We start from the raw sequence: 16,358 nt of genomic DNA, 5'->3' as shown, positions 1-16,358 counted from the left end.
CTTTTTTGATCTGTCCTCTTGGCATAAACAAAGAACAGGAATTGCTTTTAGGGATCTCAGCAATCTTTGCTGACTAGGATGGCCCTTATTTGTTGCTGGGGCTCTAGATCTCTTCAACTCTGGCTGTAGTTTTCATTTGATCTCCTCAAGTCTGGCTGTAGTTTTCATTTGAGACATTGACCCCACAGCTCTTAGATTTAGTGTCACCCCATACCCTGACCAAACCATCGGTCTGTCAAGTTCTCCAGCCAGTGCTGCCAGCTATTTCCCCTTTCCCCTCTAGGGGTACATGGAAGCTTTAAGATAACTTTAGTGTCACTCAGCCCATGACGAAGTCCTCTGGGTATTATCCTAGACTCCCATTCTCCCTAAAAAATATTTCTGCCCTCTGTTGGTATGAGGAAATCCAGTGAGGGATTTTAAAAAGGATTTGTTTTTTCCCCACCACCCATCTGGGGTCTTAATAATCTCTCTGCTCCCTCACAGGAGCCAGGGTAAAGTAACCAATGCAATGAACAGGGTGCCTACAGAGCAAAATGATTTAGAGTGAATAAAATTTATTGGATTATTATTTTCAAAACAATAGTCCCCATCGTACATTTACTGTATATTCAATGTAAATAAATTGTGGTTTCTCAAGACTAAGAAAGAAATAGGAGTACAATACCTTAATTAATGCTTTCTATGTGTTACTGTTTCTAGCACTTTACCTCTATGAATTCTGTATTCCTTCCAGCAATGGTATGAGGCAGGAAATCATTGTTCTAATTTACAGACAGAGAAACCTAGGTACAAAGAGGACAGATAATTTGCCCAAAGTCACACAATAAATAATATAGCCAGGATAGTCTTTGTCCTTAAAAGCTGAATAGCCAAGAATAAATTAAAATTATTTTTATAATTAATTATTATTGTTTTTAAGTTTTTAAGGATCTAAAATATTGTAATAGAATGATTTATGCTAAATATAGATGTTAAACTGGTTCCCCTCAAACATTATTAAAAATTCTATTTATTACAGGAGGCTAAGGGTTCTTATTTCCTAATAATATTTAAGAACGGGATAATCAATAACAATATCTCTGTCATGGTACAGTGCACTGTGGTATGGTGTGACATGGTATGACGTTATCTTCATGATGGCAGGGTTTTAGTTGAATTGAAAGCTTAAAGACCTTTTACCTCCCAATTTCTTTCCTTGGCTACTTAGATTTCAGACATTAAATTTGGTTTTATTTTTCAGCTTCTATGATTTAGCTCAGATTAGTTCTTCAGTGAATTAGATTTTTAAAGATAGAACTCCAGCTTCCAAAATGTCACTGCCCTTTAAAAAAAAAAATTAGCTAATAAACCATTGGGCAATGAAAGATAGACACATCCTTAGAAAAGAAACTGCCATTTTCTTTCCTTTTTTTTTTTAAGAAAATCATCTATTAGCAAAATACTCTTTAAGGGGTTTGTCTGTTATGTACCTCCATCCTTCCATCACAAATGAAGAAGGAACAAAATCTAATTTCAGGTGCCAGATGGGTACTATCTGAATGGCAGTGATTTGGCACAGGCTCCAATTAGAGTGACCAAGCTCTGTAAATCTATTGGGTAATCACAGAAGTCATGGTGAATTGAGGTGAATTTTCTTCTGTGTGTCAGAGATCTCTGCTTGTCCTTTCTCTATACTCAGAGCCTTTCAACTTAATCCTAGCTGCTGAGAGTAGGTGTTATAATTATCTTCTTGTTAGAAAAGTGATAGGGTTCATTTTGAAATCCATTCAATGAGTACTTATAGAAGGAAGCAGCAGGAGTTCTCTTGTGGTATAGAGCGTTGAGGGTTTGGCATTGTCACTACAGTGGCTTGGGTCACTGCTGTGACACAGATTCGATCCCTGGCCCAGGAACTTCCGTGTGCTATGAGTGCAATCAAACAAGCAAACAAAGAAACAAAAAAGAATGAGAAGAAGAAGCAAGCATCACAGAATGAAAAGAATTTCAAACTTCTGGACATAAGGTTTGAAATGTTCATTTGACCTTACAGAAGGCCATGGAAGAGCTTTGACTTGGTCACAGAAACTAAAGATGAACTCTTAGACCACACTTGAGTGTCCAAGAATTGGCACAGGCTCTTCTCATTCTCTGCCAGCATGACTGCAGAATAATAATCCTGAGAAGAGTGTGTTTTTAATGAAAAATTTTGCAACTTCAGTAAAATCTATGACTCCTAAAAAACCCAGTGCTTGTTTCCTCAAAGTAAAGGGTGAACAAAATAAAGTGAAGCTAACATTGAAGGAATATGTACTTTGATCCTGGTACAATGTTTAGTATATGCTGACACAGTGGCCCATCATTTAGTCTCCACTGTATCCCTGCAGTGTGGGTTTCCATGGTTACATTTATATTAATCATGAACTTGATATTCAAATGTAACACTTTTGAATATCAAGTTCATGATATTCAAAAAAAGTGAACTTGATATTCAAAAGTGTAGTCTTCAGGCTATTAGGAAATGGTCCAAACAGAATTTGAATCCAGGTATGATGAATTCCAAAACTTATACTATTGTAGTAATTCATTTTCCTCTTTTCCTTTTCATCTCTGAATATTTATTTAGTTAATTTATTTAGATTAAAATAATAGAAGTATATAGCTGATTTACAACATTATATGTTTCAGGTGTACAACACCATAACTAGACATTTTATAGATTATACTCTGTATAAAGCTATTATAAAATATTGGCTGTATCCCCTGGGTTGTATATTACATCCTTGTATCTTATTTATTTTAGACCTAGTAATCTGTACCTCTTAATCCCCTCCCCCTATCTTGCCCCTCCCCCCTCCCCCCTTTCAACTGGTGACCACTAGTTTGTTTCCTGTGAGTCTGTTTCTGTTCTGTTATATTCATTTGTTTTATTTTTTTGGATTGAACATATAATTGAAAACATACAGTATTTGTCTTTGACTTATTTCACTAAGCATACCCTCCAGATCCATCAGTGTTATTACAAATGGCAAAATTTTATTCTTTTATGTGGCTGAGTAGTAAACCAATGTGTGTGTGTGAATACATGGCACATGTTCTTTATTCTTTTGTCTATTGCTGGACACTTAGGTTGCTTCCATTACTTGGCTATTGGAAATGACACTGCTATAAATATTGGAGTGCATATATCTTTTCAAATTAGTGCTTTCATTTTCTTTGTCTGTATACATAGGAATGGAGTTGCTGGATCATATAGTAGTTCTGTTTTTAATTTTTTTCATGAACTGCCATACTATTTTCCATAGTGTCTGTACCAGTTTACATTCCCACCAACACTGTATTAGGATTCCCTCTTCTCTACATCCTTAGCAACACTTGTTATTTCTTATCTTTTTTTAAAGTTTTTATTATAGTTGATTTACGATGTTCTATTTCTGCTGTTCAGTAAAGTGACCCAATCATAATATTTATAATGTGTTTGTGTGTGTGTATACACATTCTTTTTCTCACATTATCCTCCATCATGTTCCATCATAAGTGACTAGATACAGTTCCCTGCACTGTACAGTAGGATCTCATTGCTTATCCATTCCAAATACCATAGTTTGAATCTGCTAACCCCAAACTTCCAGTCCATCCCACTCCCTCCCCCAACCCCCTTGGCAACCACAAAGCTGTTCTCCATGTCCATGAGTTTGTTTCCTTTCTTCACATAAGTTCATTTGTGCCATATATTAAATTCCAGATATATGATATCATGTGTTATTTGTCTTTCTCTTCCTAACTTACTTCACTTAGTATGAGAGTCTCTAGTTCCATCCATGTTGCTGCAAATGGCATTATTTTGTTCTTTTTTATGGCTGAGTAGTATACCATTGTGTATATATACTACATCTTCTTAATCCAATCATCTGTTGATGGACATTTAGGTTGTTTTCATGTCTTGGCTATTGTGAATAGTTGCTGCAATGAACTTGGTGGGGGGGCATGTATCTTTTTCAATGAAAGTTTTGTCCTGGAGTTCCCACTGTGGCTCAGTGGTTAACGAATCCGACTAGGAACCATGAGGTTGCAAGTTTGATTCCTGGCCTCGCTCAGTGACTCAGTGGGTTAAGGATCCGGAGTTGCCATGAGCTGTGGTATAGGTCGCAGACATGGTTCAGATCCCACATTGCTGTGGCTCTGGCATAGGCTGGTGGCTATAGCTCCAATTAGACCCCTAGCCTGGGAACCTCCATATGCTGTGGGTGCGGCCCTAGAAAAGACAAAAAACAAAACAACACAAAACAAAGTTTTGTCCAGCTATACATATGTCCAGGATTGGGATTGCTGGATCATATGGCAGCACTATATTTAGTTTTCTGAGGTACCTCTATACTGTTTTCCATAGTGGTTGTACCAATTTACATTCCCACCAACAGTGTAGGAGGGTTCCCTTTTCTCCACACCCTCTCCAGCATTTGTTATTTGTAGACTAATGATGGCTATTCTGACCTATGTTAAGTGGTACCTTATTGTAGTTTTGATTTGTATTTCTTTAAAAATTGGTGGTGGTGAGCATTTTTTTTTTCATGTGCCCATTGGCCATATGTATGTCTTCTTTAGAGAAATGTCTATTCAGGTCTTCCGCCCATTTTTCATTTTTTTTTCCTTTTTTTTTTTTTGCTGTTGAGTTGTATGAGTTGTTTGTATATTTTGGAGATAAAGCACTTGTCGCTTGCATCATTTGACACTATATTCTCCCATTCCGTAGGTATTTCTTATCTTTTTGATAATAGCCATTCTGACAGGTGTGAGGTAATTCTCATTGTGGTTTTGATTTGCATTTACCTGATGATTAGTGGTTGAGCATCTTTTCATCTGTCTGTTGGGCATCTGAATGTCTTCTTTGGAAAAATGCCTATTCAGCTCCTGTCCCTATTTTTTTAACCATGTTGTTTGGAGTCTTTTGATATTGAGTTGTATGGGCTTCTTATATATTTTGGATATTAATCTCTTATAAGACATATCATTTGAAAATATCTTCTCCTATTGGGTTGCTTGCCTTTTATTTTCTAATGTAAATTATTCTTCTTCAGGTAATATCTTAAAATTCCTTCTTCTGGAATTAAGTGAGCTAAAGACCTCTTCATAAGACTGAAAACAGGGAAAAAACATGGGACTCTTCTGAAGGAGTTGACTTGATTCTATCTCCTATATATACACTGAATATGAAAGAAAGAAAAATTTGAAAATGACTCTCTTATGGAAGAAGAGTATTTTAATCTTTGCCTCAGTAGATCTTGACTTTGTTGTTTGTAACTTTCACATTCACAATAAAATGGAAGAATAGTAAAGCTCTTGAACCAAAAGAAAATTCCAAATTTATTGTCTAGATTTTTTTTCCCTGCTGTTGTTTTAATTTTAACATTAGAAAAACACTTTCTACTGTTGATTAAAAATTTGTTCCTTGGCTCCAACTAAAATTAGGAGGCATTTACAATTTTCACTGTCAGTGTGTTAATGACTCCACCACAGTGGGCTCAGTCCCTTGAAGGATGCTAATGGGGTTGTTACTTGGTAAGGGGCAGAGAACCTGGAGGTTTGGGTTCTTACTCCTAATCATTGGTTTTTTGATTGCGTTAATTTCCTTGTTTATGTTTATTTTAGTTAAAATTGAACATTTCCATTTTATGCTTTGTTTTTCTTCTATTTGTGTAATCTGCAGGCAGTGACTTCTTGGGTAGCCATTGTTAATCAGGGAGAAATGATAGTTTGAGGGTACTGAGTTACTTGGTGTTAGGATAAAAGTTCTCCTATGGAAGCCTCATTAGACTAAACTTTCAAACTCCTGCCTTAAATAGATCTTCATGGTGCTCTGCCAACTTCTCAGGTCCTTTTAATCTTTTTATTTTCTTTTCTTCAAATTCTAATTGTATCCCATGTAATCTAAACCCATAGTATCACTAGGTCTTAAAATAATTCAGTTGTAATTTTTATGAAGTGAGTTGTACACAATGTAGATTTTTTTTAGGAAAATAAAAAGTAGGATCCATTGCTAACTGATAGATGGAAGCAACTGAGGAACAAAGGGGTGTGTGGATTTCAAAGGAAACTTCTGTAGGAGTCTGGCTCACTATAATTTAGAGAGTTCTGCTTCTACAGGTCAGATTGAGAAAGCCACACATCATAGAATCCAGGGTATAGGACATGAGTATTTATTCTCCCTCTCCAAAATACCTCTCCTCCTCTCCCTTTCTCTCTGTCTCTCTCTCTCATCTTTCTGTCTATCTATTCATCCATCCTTCATCTATCCATCCACCTATTATCTATCCATCATCTACATGATATTTTTCTTGTTTTAACCAGAGAGGTAGACTGGTTCATCTCAGGATGGAATGTACAGATTATGGATTGTTATGCATGACTTGTAGATTACCATCTGAGCATCCATCCCACAGCTTTCAGTGACAGTGCTATTTGATCACTTCGCTAATTTAAAGGTATTCAGATGTGGACTTTTACTATGATCTAACATATGGCAGAAAAGTATTGAAAAAATAAAAAGCCTCAAGGCATCAGTGAACTCCACCTTCTTTTGGAGGTAGTGAACTGCTCAAACTAGAAATTTTATGAAGAGAGTCTCACTATCATTTTGTTTTTTTCACATGATGACAGAGGGTTTTTTGTCCTGGGGCTCTCAATGGATCTGCTGTAGTTGAGCTGACAATGACACATCTCAGAGGCTCCTTCCATCTTGTCTGCAGACTAGCAGGCTACGTACTACAGTGTCCTATGATTCACAGGACAAAACTGCTGTAGTCACTGCCCACTGCCCAGGCTGGGCAGGGCACCATAATGAGGCAGTGGGAGGGATATGGTCAGCAAAGTTGTTGAAAAGGAGCTTCTGTTGTAACTTTGCTCACTGCAGAAGGAAGCTAAAACCAGAGTGAAATATCCTCAAGTAACAGACCCTACGTTTGTGATAGATGAATTGGAAAGTCCTTGGCCATTTATTTAGGGTGAAGAGTTGTGTTTTAGGAAGTTAACAATTATTTAAGGTAGAGAGGAGGCCACAAATCACAGAATCCCAGAAAGAAATGTAATTTATTTGCTGCTAAATGACAGAGCCGAACTATTTTGAAATACTGGTCCAGGTAAGCGTTGAAAGAACAGGTATTTTGGCGATCCCATACCCTTGGAAGTTAAGCAGTGAGCTACATTAGGAGCCAAATGATTCGCTTTTATTTTCCAAAATAGCAATTATTTTATAAGTTTGTGCTGAAATCAAAGGCGGCTTGTATTCTCTTACATAAATGTTTTCACCTGTGCATTATTCATTTGACAAGCATTTGCAAAACACTTTTTTTCTTTTTCTTTTTTTTTTTTTTTTTTTTGGTCTTTTTGCCTTTCCTAGGCCCACACCTGTGGCATATGGAGGTTCCCAGGCTAGGGGGTCTAATTGGAGCTGTAGCCACCGGCCTACACCAGAGCCACAGCAACGTGGGATCCGAGCCACATCTTCCACCTACACCACTGCTCAGGGCAACGCTGGATCCTTAACCCACTGAATGAGGCCAGAGATCAAACCTGCTACCTTGTGGTTCCTAATCGGATTCGTTAACCACTGAGCCACGATGGCAACTCCACAAAACACTTTCTGAATGGGTAGTTCTACAGCCACCTCTTCGGCAGAGACAGAGGTCTGACCAGATATGCAAAGAGGGGAAAGGAACTGCCAGTCCCAACTTCCATGTTCCTTTCCCTCTACTTGGGGGAAAAACATCTGTATATGAAGCGGTATTCGAATAATGTAAAACAAAGTGTGCACAAGAGTGGAATAACTCAGAACAGACTTTGCAACCATTAGGCACATGAATCACTTTCTGCCTCCTCTGGGTCCCTCTGTCAGAAACTCAGTGTGTTGTGCTGTTTGCCTCTCCCCACCTCTAATGTCCTGGTGGAGAGAGATTTTTATCATATTTATCTTTGCATCCCTGGCCCCTAGCATGGTTGATTGCCTACCACAAATGTCTAGTAAATGTCGAGTGAACGAAGAAGAAGGACTACTGTTATTATTTTGGGGGAAGAGGGAATAAAATGATGGTTTTGTGTGAGTATAAACTACAAAGGAAAATATTTGATTTTTTTTAGTGTAGGGACAAAATGTACTTTCCTTCTAATACTTCTAGTCAAGGGAAGTGGTTCGATTTGGCAGAATTCAATTAAAAAAAAAAAAGTCTTGAGTGCATGTTCTGTGATGATTGTGTATACAAACATGAAATGTTTTCTGCCCTCAAGGCTCTTAGAGTCAGAATGGTAGCGAGAGTGAGACACAGATCATTATGGTATATTTTGTCAAATATGCATTTGGGGTCATTCAGAAAGCAATGTGGGGAAGGGACAAGGGGCTGGCCATGGGGGCTGGGGCTGTTGCTGGTGGGAGAATCAGGAAGCTTTTCCAGAAGGAGATGACACTTCAACTGAGTCTTGCAGCAAGAATAATCAAGAAGGCAGGAAGGGGATGTAGGGAAGAGGAAGAGGGAACAAAACCAAGGACTCAGGAGTGGGAGGCAGCATAGAATGTATGGGGAACTACACGTGGTTCAGTATGACAAGTGAGTGAAATATGATGTTTGGAGACACAAGCAGGGGATGTGGATGACAAGGAGGTATATTAGATGGTACCTGAGATCGTGTAGGTCAGACTCTGAAAGACCGGATCCTAGTGGTGGGATATGTGCAAAGATAGAGCTGGGAAATCTTTGCCAGGGACTCTGACAGGATGTGGCCACTGATGGGTGACCAAGGAGTGGAGGAGGCTAGGGATTTTGGCTAGGGTGGCTGAACAGATGGTGGTGCCATCAACTGACAGAAAACAGAAGAAGGTACATATTTGGGAATGAAGAAGGAGAAAATGTTGAGTTCATATATGGACATGTTATGTCTGAGATGCCTGTGGGTTTTCCAAGTGGAGACCTCTGGCAGGTTTCCAGATGCATAAATGTGAAGCACAAGAGAACTCAGGGTATGAAAGAGGATCATACTTTATATACAACTTTAATCTTGCTCTTTTCATTTGACATTATAGTAGAGTCGTTTTCTCACGTAATTAAAATACCTTGTAAAAATATATTTTTAACTGCTAGTGTGTTGTGAAGTTTCTCATATTTTATTTAGCTATTCCATTATTATTGGATGTCAAAATTGTTTCCAAATTTTTATAATTAGCATTGCTGAGAATGCTGTTACACATAAAGCACTTTCCATACTTCATGTTTTGTTCTGAATAACTATATAAAAATATATAACGCCATTTCAGCTTTTGGTATTTTATCACCAAATTCCTTTCTGAATGTCATTTTGAAGCTGATAAGCAATATGAAATATATATTTCATCATATATACACCATTATCAAACTTTTTTTAAATTTTAACTTTGATAATTTTTAAGCAAGATGAAAATCTTGAGATTTTAATTTTCTTTTTTTTTGGTGAATGCTGTGATTGAGTATATTCCACATTTTAATATACTTTTTAGTTTTACACCGCTTATACATTTAAATGCTCATGTTTTTTATTGATTTATTCATCTCTTTTTAAAATATATTTTGTGAAGCAGTTGCTGAGTGTTCAGTACTATGTTAAACACTGTGAAAATTGCAAAAGGAAGGATAATGAATTACTCTCAACCTTCGGAATTTGTATTTTATAGTCATGTAACTCAAAGTGTGGAAAAGGCATTAAAATTGATTTTATTCAACCCTCTATTGAGGAAGCAAAGATTAAACCTATAAAACAATTAGTGAAAAAAATGGAAGATGGTATATGATTTTGTGGTGCAACATAGCCTTTATTGTTAGAATTCAGAGAAAGCAGAAAATGATGATTTGGAGCAGCAGGGGAAATTGTTCTTCAAAGGAAGAACTTTTGCAGGACTTTGAGGAATGGAAAAAAATGGCAAGATGGATTATAGGATACTTTAAGAGCTTGTATTTCAGGATAGAAGTTGGAAATCTGCATGTGTCCGGTCTAAGAGGGATTGGACCATTCAGGTGAGGGTGGGTGGTGGAGAACAGAGGATGAGACAAAGTCAGATTGAAGAGTTAAATACACATCACCTGGTTCTTCTGGCTGAAACACCATAGTGACATAGAGGTCACTATGTGGAGGTCCTGCCTTCTAGAGCAGGAGCATGCTCTGCTAATAGAGGGCCATCCTTGTGTTATAAGTAGATTTCACTGGCTCCAGAAAGAACTATATTATTGAGCTTTCCTGGGCACACTGAAAGGGGCATGTAGGTTGGCCTATGGAGCAAGTTTTAGGAGAACCACTGCACAGGGCAGATTCATCAGCTGGATGGGGCATGGACACAGAGTGCAGAGTCTAATTCCTTCCTTGTCCCAGGAGGTAGCTCTGTGATCCTAGGCAGATTAGGTACATTCCTATACCTCAGTTTCCTCACTGATACTGTGAACTCTTTCTAGATTTGAGATCTCATAGCTTCTAGCTGGAGCTCAGATAAGAAATAGATTTCCCAGGATACACTACAAAAAAGGAGATTTAAAAAGCAGGAAACCCCTGTGGTAATCTTTAGATCTGGACCAAGAGGTGGCCTTCTTAATTCAACAACTTTAGAAAGTAGAACTTTACTTTCTTCCTTTGTCTCTGCCACAGATTTAGCAGAAGAAGCCTGGGCAGATGTCCAAGTTACATACTGTATATGTGGGGAGGGTAAATTAGTGGGCACATAGGAGCTATGGTAACCATTCAAACTTTCATGAAAAGTCTGAGTTTTATTCCCTCATATGCCTCCCTTTTAACTTTTTCAGTATTTTGTTCTTGCATTGCTGCCTCCTAATTTCTTGCCTGAATGTGTTTTGGTAGATGATCCTAGATAAATTGAGTTTGTTTTTACTGCAGTTCATTGTGACTGTCTTAGATAGAGATCTTTCTTTTTTTCTTTTTTTTTTCAAATATGTGCCATATCCATTATTTTTCTTTTTAGATTACAATCTAATCAAGGAAAGAGAGTGCCTATCCTGGTTTCACTTTAATGTCTATTTTATGCAGAGCCCTTGAAAAATCTACCTTGATGAGTTGGAGAAGATATTAAATTGGAGACAAATCTATTATCCCGTGATCATTTGTGGGAACCTGTGCCCTAACAATCCTTTCCCCCTGAATCTATAAAGTTTGGTGGTTATCTGAAAGATGAGCACAGTACCTGGAACATATGAGATGATAAAAAAAATATATTTTTTATATTACTGCATCTGAGTAGCTTTATAATTTAGCAGTCATAACATACACTGAATTATCATGCAAAAGAAAAATATTAGTTCCAAAGGAGGTAAAGAATAAAATGTTGCCTCTGAAATATATAAAATGTATAAAATATTTGAAGATAATTAGAACTCTTTTTCACTTAGATTTAGAATGTCATCTTGCATTGGCGTATTTGATGTTTAAGTAAATAGAATTTTCTTACATTTGCAGGGAACTTTGTAATAGTTTCCAGAAAACTTTCTCAGACATTATCTAGTTAGCCCCATAACAACCCTATGAGGTAGATTATAGAAATATTTTTATCTTTATAGAGAAGCAGGCAACTGGTAGAAGAAAAAAGATAAGGGATTTTCCTAATACTGTCCAGCTCCTGTACATGACAAAGTGATTGAGGTGGAACCTATTGCTTCTGATACGCAATGCAGAAGGCTGACCAGTGAGGTGTACAATGAGGCGTTTCCACTCCATAAATCCTAAATTTCCAGGAAAGAACCTGTCTTAACTCTCCTTCCTTGCATCAAGGCAGCAAAATTTATTTCCGGTGCTCTGGCTCAGATTCTGCCTCTGAATGTGCCAGCACCATCTATCTTACTTAGCTGCTCTCTCCATTTTTATTTCTAAAGTGTTCTCTCTGCAGGAGCTGACTCTTCCTTCTCCCTAATTAACTTTTATGTGGAAACTCCTCTAGTAATGAAATTGCCTGTGCGAGGCTTCCCCCACCTGGCTTGCTTTTTAGTGCACCTGGAGGGAGAAAGCATTTCTGCTGTCTCATGGTATTATCTTTGTTGAGAGAGGAAATTGGAGGAACTAAGAAAACAGCCTTCCTGAGAATAGACCTTTTTTATCTGACATTCTTTGGGGCATAAGCTCAACTTTGATGTTTGCAGAGGTTCACCCTTGTTGATAATCAATAAAATGCATTGGTTCATGATTTTGGCAGCAAAGCAAGATGGCAGGCTAGACAAACATGTGGAGTTTGGAGTCAGACAAATCAGGTTTGAATCCTTGTTCTGCTACTATTTACTGGAGCTGATTTCCTCTTGTGTGCAACGGGGATAAGATATTAACAATATCCACCTCAAGGTTTGTTGGGAAGATTAAAGATACATGATAGGAGTTTCCCTTTGTGGTGCAGCGGAAACGAATCCGATTTGGAACCATGAGGCTGTGGGTTTGATCCCTGGCCTCGCTCAGTGGGTCAGGGATCTGGCATTGCTGTGAGCTGTGGTATAGCTTGCAGATGAGTCTTGGATCCAGCGTTGCTGTGGTTGTGGCGTAAGCTGGCAGCTGTAGCTCTGATTTGACCCCTAGCCTGTGAACCTTCATATGCCACAGGTGCGGCCCTAAAAAGCCAAAAAAGATACGTGATAGATGTTTTTCTTCTGATGAGGTGAGATAGCGCAAGGACAAAATCCTCTTCCCAGACTGCAGGCCAGATTTGTGTGGCATAGCCTTCCTGTCCCCTCCAGCTTCACTGTCCTCCCTGCCCCACCCTGGGAGGTTTTCTGCCCTGGGAGGCTGACCAATGAGGTTTACAGCAACAGCTTTCTTTGACCTCTGGCTTTGTTGCCTTTGGCCAGTGAGGAGTTCCAGCAGGAGATCAGAGGGTTGGAGGAGAATGAAATCAAGTTTGTCCCCTCACCGCTTTCCCTTCAGGGTCATCTGAGGCCACCTGCATCCCAGAGAGTACCTTCCTTCCCCAGGCAGCCTACTCTATAGCTGTTTCCTCCTAGATATTGGTGACCCATCTCTCTCCTTGTCCCTTTAGACTGGGGGCTGGTTAAAAAATCCATTATCGTTAGCTCCAGCCACTTCACCATCCTTTGTGGATTCCTCTTTCTCACATCTTTTTAAAGTAGTCTCTTTACTAAACCCTCCTTAAATGATCCTAATATCAGCATACTTCCTGTTTACTCCTGGGACCCAAACTGATACATTATTCATTGCTACTTAATTGAAACTATATTTGCCTAAGGCTCTTTTATTGAAAGAGTTTGGAACTTTAAGGGGGAAAATGTGTTTGCTTGCCATTTGATATTAAGGGGAGAAAAGGTAGTAATGATGGGTGATGATGAAGGTGATGATAAACGATGGGCGATGATGAAGGTGATGATAAACAGACACAACTTTATGCTCATTAGTTCATTTAAACAGGCATGAGTGTTATTATCTCCCTTCTTCAAATCTGGAAAATGCTCAGAGTGGTTAAGTAACTACCTAAAGCTACACAGAATGCCACTGGAGAGCAGAAATTCTGTACTAAGTCTATTTGATTTCAAGGTCCATATATCCCCTTAGCAAGACCATGCTGCCTCTTAAGTGTAACAGGCTAAGAAGAGCCATCCTGTCAGCCATCAGTTTTCTGATAAATCCCTTTGCCTGTTCCAATTTCTACAGGTTGTAAATTCCTGTAGGAAAGTATGTCTTGATGATGGTCTTTAAAGATGTAAAGGCAAAATCTGATTAATTCAGCAAACCTTATAGGGTCAACTCCATAATTTGTCTGATCTGACTTTTTTGTTAATTTAGAACCACTGAGTCACTAGTCTGCTAGGGGCAACTGTTGCTTGGTTACCCTTAAGGGTACTCATTAAATAATGAATAATTAAATATTTTGAATGAGTTGTTCTCTGATAGTAAGATTCCTACAGCATTTAGCTGATATTTTTTCCTCCCTGGTTATGAAATATTTAGTTCACAGTTTATATTATTTTGTTCACTTCTTAAATTGATCTAGGTGAATAACATGATCTCACGTTTTTGGAGAACATATGAAATGCTTGGCATTAGAACTAATCAGTAAAGTTGACTAAATTTCTGGAGGAGGTAGACTAGTTGAGAAATTAACATTTGTAGGTCAGCTCCTCCCTGCATTCCCACTCCCTTAAAAAAATAACCCATACACACTCAAAGAAACCATGTTTATTCTAGCAATTCACTATTTGATTATGCATTTTTCTTTAACCTCAGGCAAGCATTTTTATCAACCCCAGAAAAAGGCTTTCTTCCTTGGTGCCCTCTGGGTCCCAAGTTGAATCAAGGGATATTTTTTAGCAGTAATAAATTCTATTTCTCTGGTTCTAGATCCACTTTGCTGCTATGGGATCTCTGGCATCCTTTAAAGCATCTCCCCCCTTTTTTTTTTCGTAAGTCTTGAGTGGTGACTCACATGTGTTGAAACAAATCTTTGAGCCTTGAGAGCGTGCTCCTGCAGGTGCTGCTGGAGAGCTTGCCGAAGGTCCCTGTGCTCTGGTGTTGGGACCTCTGGGTTCTCCTGCTGCTATGGGTTGGTCTCCTCCAGGGGCCCCCACACTGGTTACCCTAGAGTCCTCCCCCCTGTAGTTGTGTGTGTTTTTTTTTTAAAGTCTGCACAATTACTTTGTTTCATTTTTTTGAATGTATGATTCACACTACTCTGCCCTTTAAAGTTTTTCAATCATTTTAGCAAAACAAACTCCTTCAGACCTTGCTCACTGTTACTCTTTCCCTTCACCCCCCACACACAAGTCTTCTGAGAAGCTTAGAATGAATCTAAAAGATGGAACTACCTGCTCTTGTTAGCATCAGTCTATACCTACAAGGTCAGGGTTCTTGTGGTTTGGTCAGGCTGGTCTCCCTCATCCTCTTTCCCTTAGAATAATCTCTTTCCCACAAGACACTTTAGCCCAGTTGCAAATATACCCTATGAATATAAGTCATGTCCAGACATAGCTGAATATCATGAACACTGTGCATCTAACTATGCTTTCTGCTCTTTTTTCAAAACTCAAGACAGTCTTCTTAGTGTCAAGTGGAAGTGAAGTTACATAACGAAGCTATCATGTCATTCATGTGGCAACTCCTATATTCTTTAAAATAATAGTTATTGCTTAACTAGGTAAACAGTTTCTCTCAACCATTCTTTACAACCTCTTTGAACAAAAGGAGTAGAGAGCTCTTTCAATTTACTGAAGAGCCACTGGGATGGCTTTGATGTACTATAGATTATCACTAATGAAACAAGGAGCCATGATGCAGTGTTTAAAGGGCTTTCAGATGTGGGTACAATTCCAACAGTGAACAAAGCTACCTTAGTGATCCCTTTGTGGAAAACTGAGGGGTCCTCAGCTTACCTGCAAGAATCAGCATGTACACAATTCAGTATGCATCTTCATTTCACATGTGTAACTTTCGGTTGTAGCTACCATACCATTTTTTTTTTTCCAGCCACTAGAAATGTAGACTTGTATATGTAATAAAAACAGATGGAGCTTGAATCTCTAACTTACATTTTAACAAAAGCTCTTTTGGAAATGTTTCTTGTGTGCACTTTTATTGCTTAAAACACAGCACCATTTTAGCTGGTTCTGATGAATAATTTAGGAATTACTGTCCTACTCTAAGACAGCATTTCAAAGTACATATGTTAATCATATACTTGATTAAACATTTCCTTGCCTTTTTCTTCAGAATGCCAATTGGTTTTTGAGTGGATAATTGTTGCAGTGAGAACAGTGACGTTGGAAACAACTATTGTCTGTTTAATTACTTAAAACACCACCATGAAAAAAAATACCTGTGATTTGCTTCCTCGGAGCAAAAGTGTAAGTACCTTTTGTTTTCATTTCCTTTCTAAAAATGTGTACATTTAACTTTTTACTGTTTTCTTTTGGTTTGAATACTGTGCTTTTATGATCAGGCTTGTGAGAAATCCTTAGTTAGCTTTCAGTTCTCTGACTGCACACAGCTTATTAACAAATGAAGACTTGTGTCTCTGTGGCCTGGTTGACATCTGATGGGAATTCTCTTTCAGCCAGTTTATATGCCTTACTGTTCATTTCTATATGCCTACTGGCATGATATTGGACACCTGTATTTTTGGATGCATGCAGAAAACACATTATTTAAAGTTGAAATGTCTTGAATATCAAACTTTCAGGGCAGTTCCAAAAGAATGAATTATACTTCCATCACTGAGCACTTCAATCAATCAGGTTCTGTAAATTCATGTATGTAACAAGTAATATGAATAGTTGATCAGTGGGTCATCACTTCTATGAGTGTTCTACCCTGGCGTATGTCTCTAATTATTCTCCTCCTTTAAATTTATTGATTGATTTATTTGTTTGTTT

At 38.1% G+C, this 16,358-nt stretch overlaps 1 protein-coding gene and 1 long non-coding RNA gene across 25 annotated transcripts in view; one reads left to right on the top strand and one right to left on the bottom strand.

Moving 5' to 3' along the window:
• The window catches only part of PDE4D (phosphodiesterase 4D), a 1,507,422-nt gene that overhangs the window by 315,379 nt on the left and 1,175,685 nt on the right, over positions 1–16,358 (top strand). For all 23 annotated transcript variants that reach the window (XM_021076869.2, XM_085002307.1, XM_085002305.1 and 20 more), the window contains one exon: positions 15,697–15,830. In XM_021076869.2, the coding sequence (XP_020932528.1) occupies positions 15,789–15,830 (42 nt within the window). In that variant the 5' untranslated portion in view covers positions 15,697–15,788. The remainder of the gene's footprint in view (positions 1–15,696; positions 15,831–16,358) is intronic.
• LOC146395568 (uncharacterized) overlaps positions 1–16,358 on the bottom strand; it is a 311,450-nt gene that overhangs the window by 21,869 nt on the left and 273,223 nt on the right. The gene's annotated exons all lie outside the window — the stretch shown is intronic.

The sequence above is a fragment of the Sus scrofa genome, chromosome 16 (genome assembly GCF_054392235.1).
Source record: "Sus scrofa isolate SSC_HxYL_T2T_F1_AM1 chromosome 16, Sscrofa_HxYL_maternal_Yorkshire_Landrace_v2.0, whole genome shotgun sequence".
Taxonomy (NCBI): Eukaryota; Metazoa; Chordata; class Mammalia; order Artiodactyla; family Suidae; genus Sus; species Sus scrofa.
This window is presented reverse-complemented; position numbering and strand designations above follow the sequence as displayed.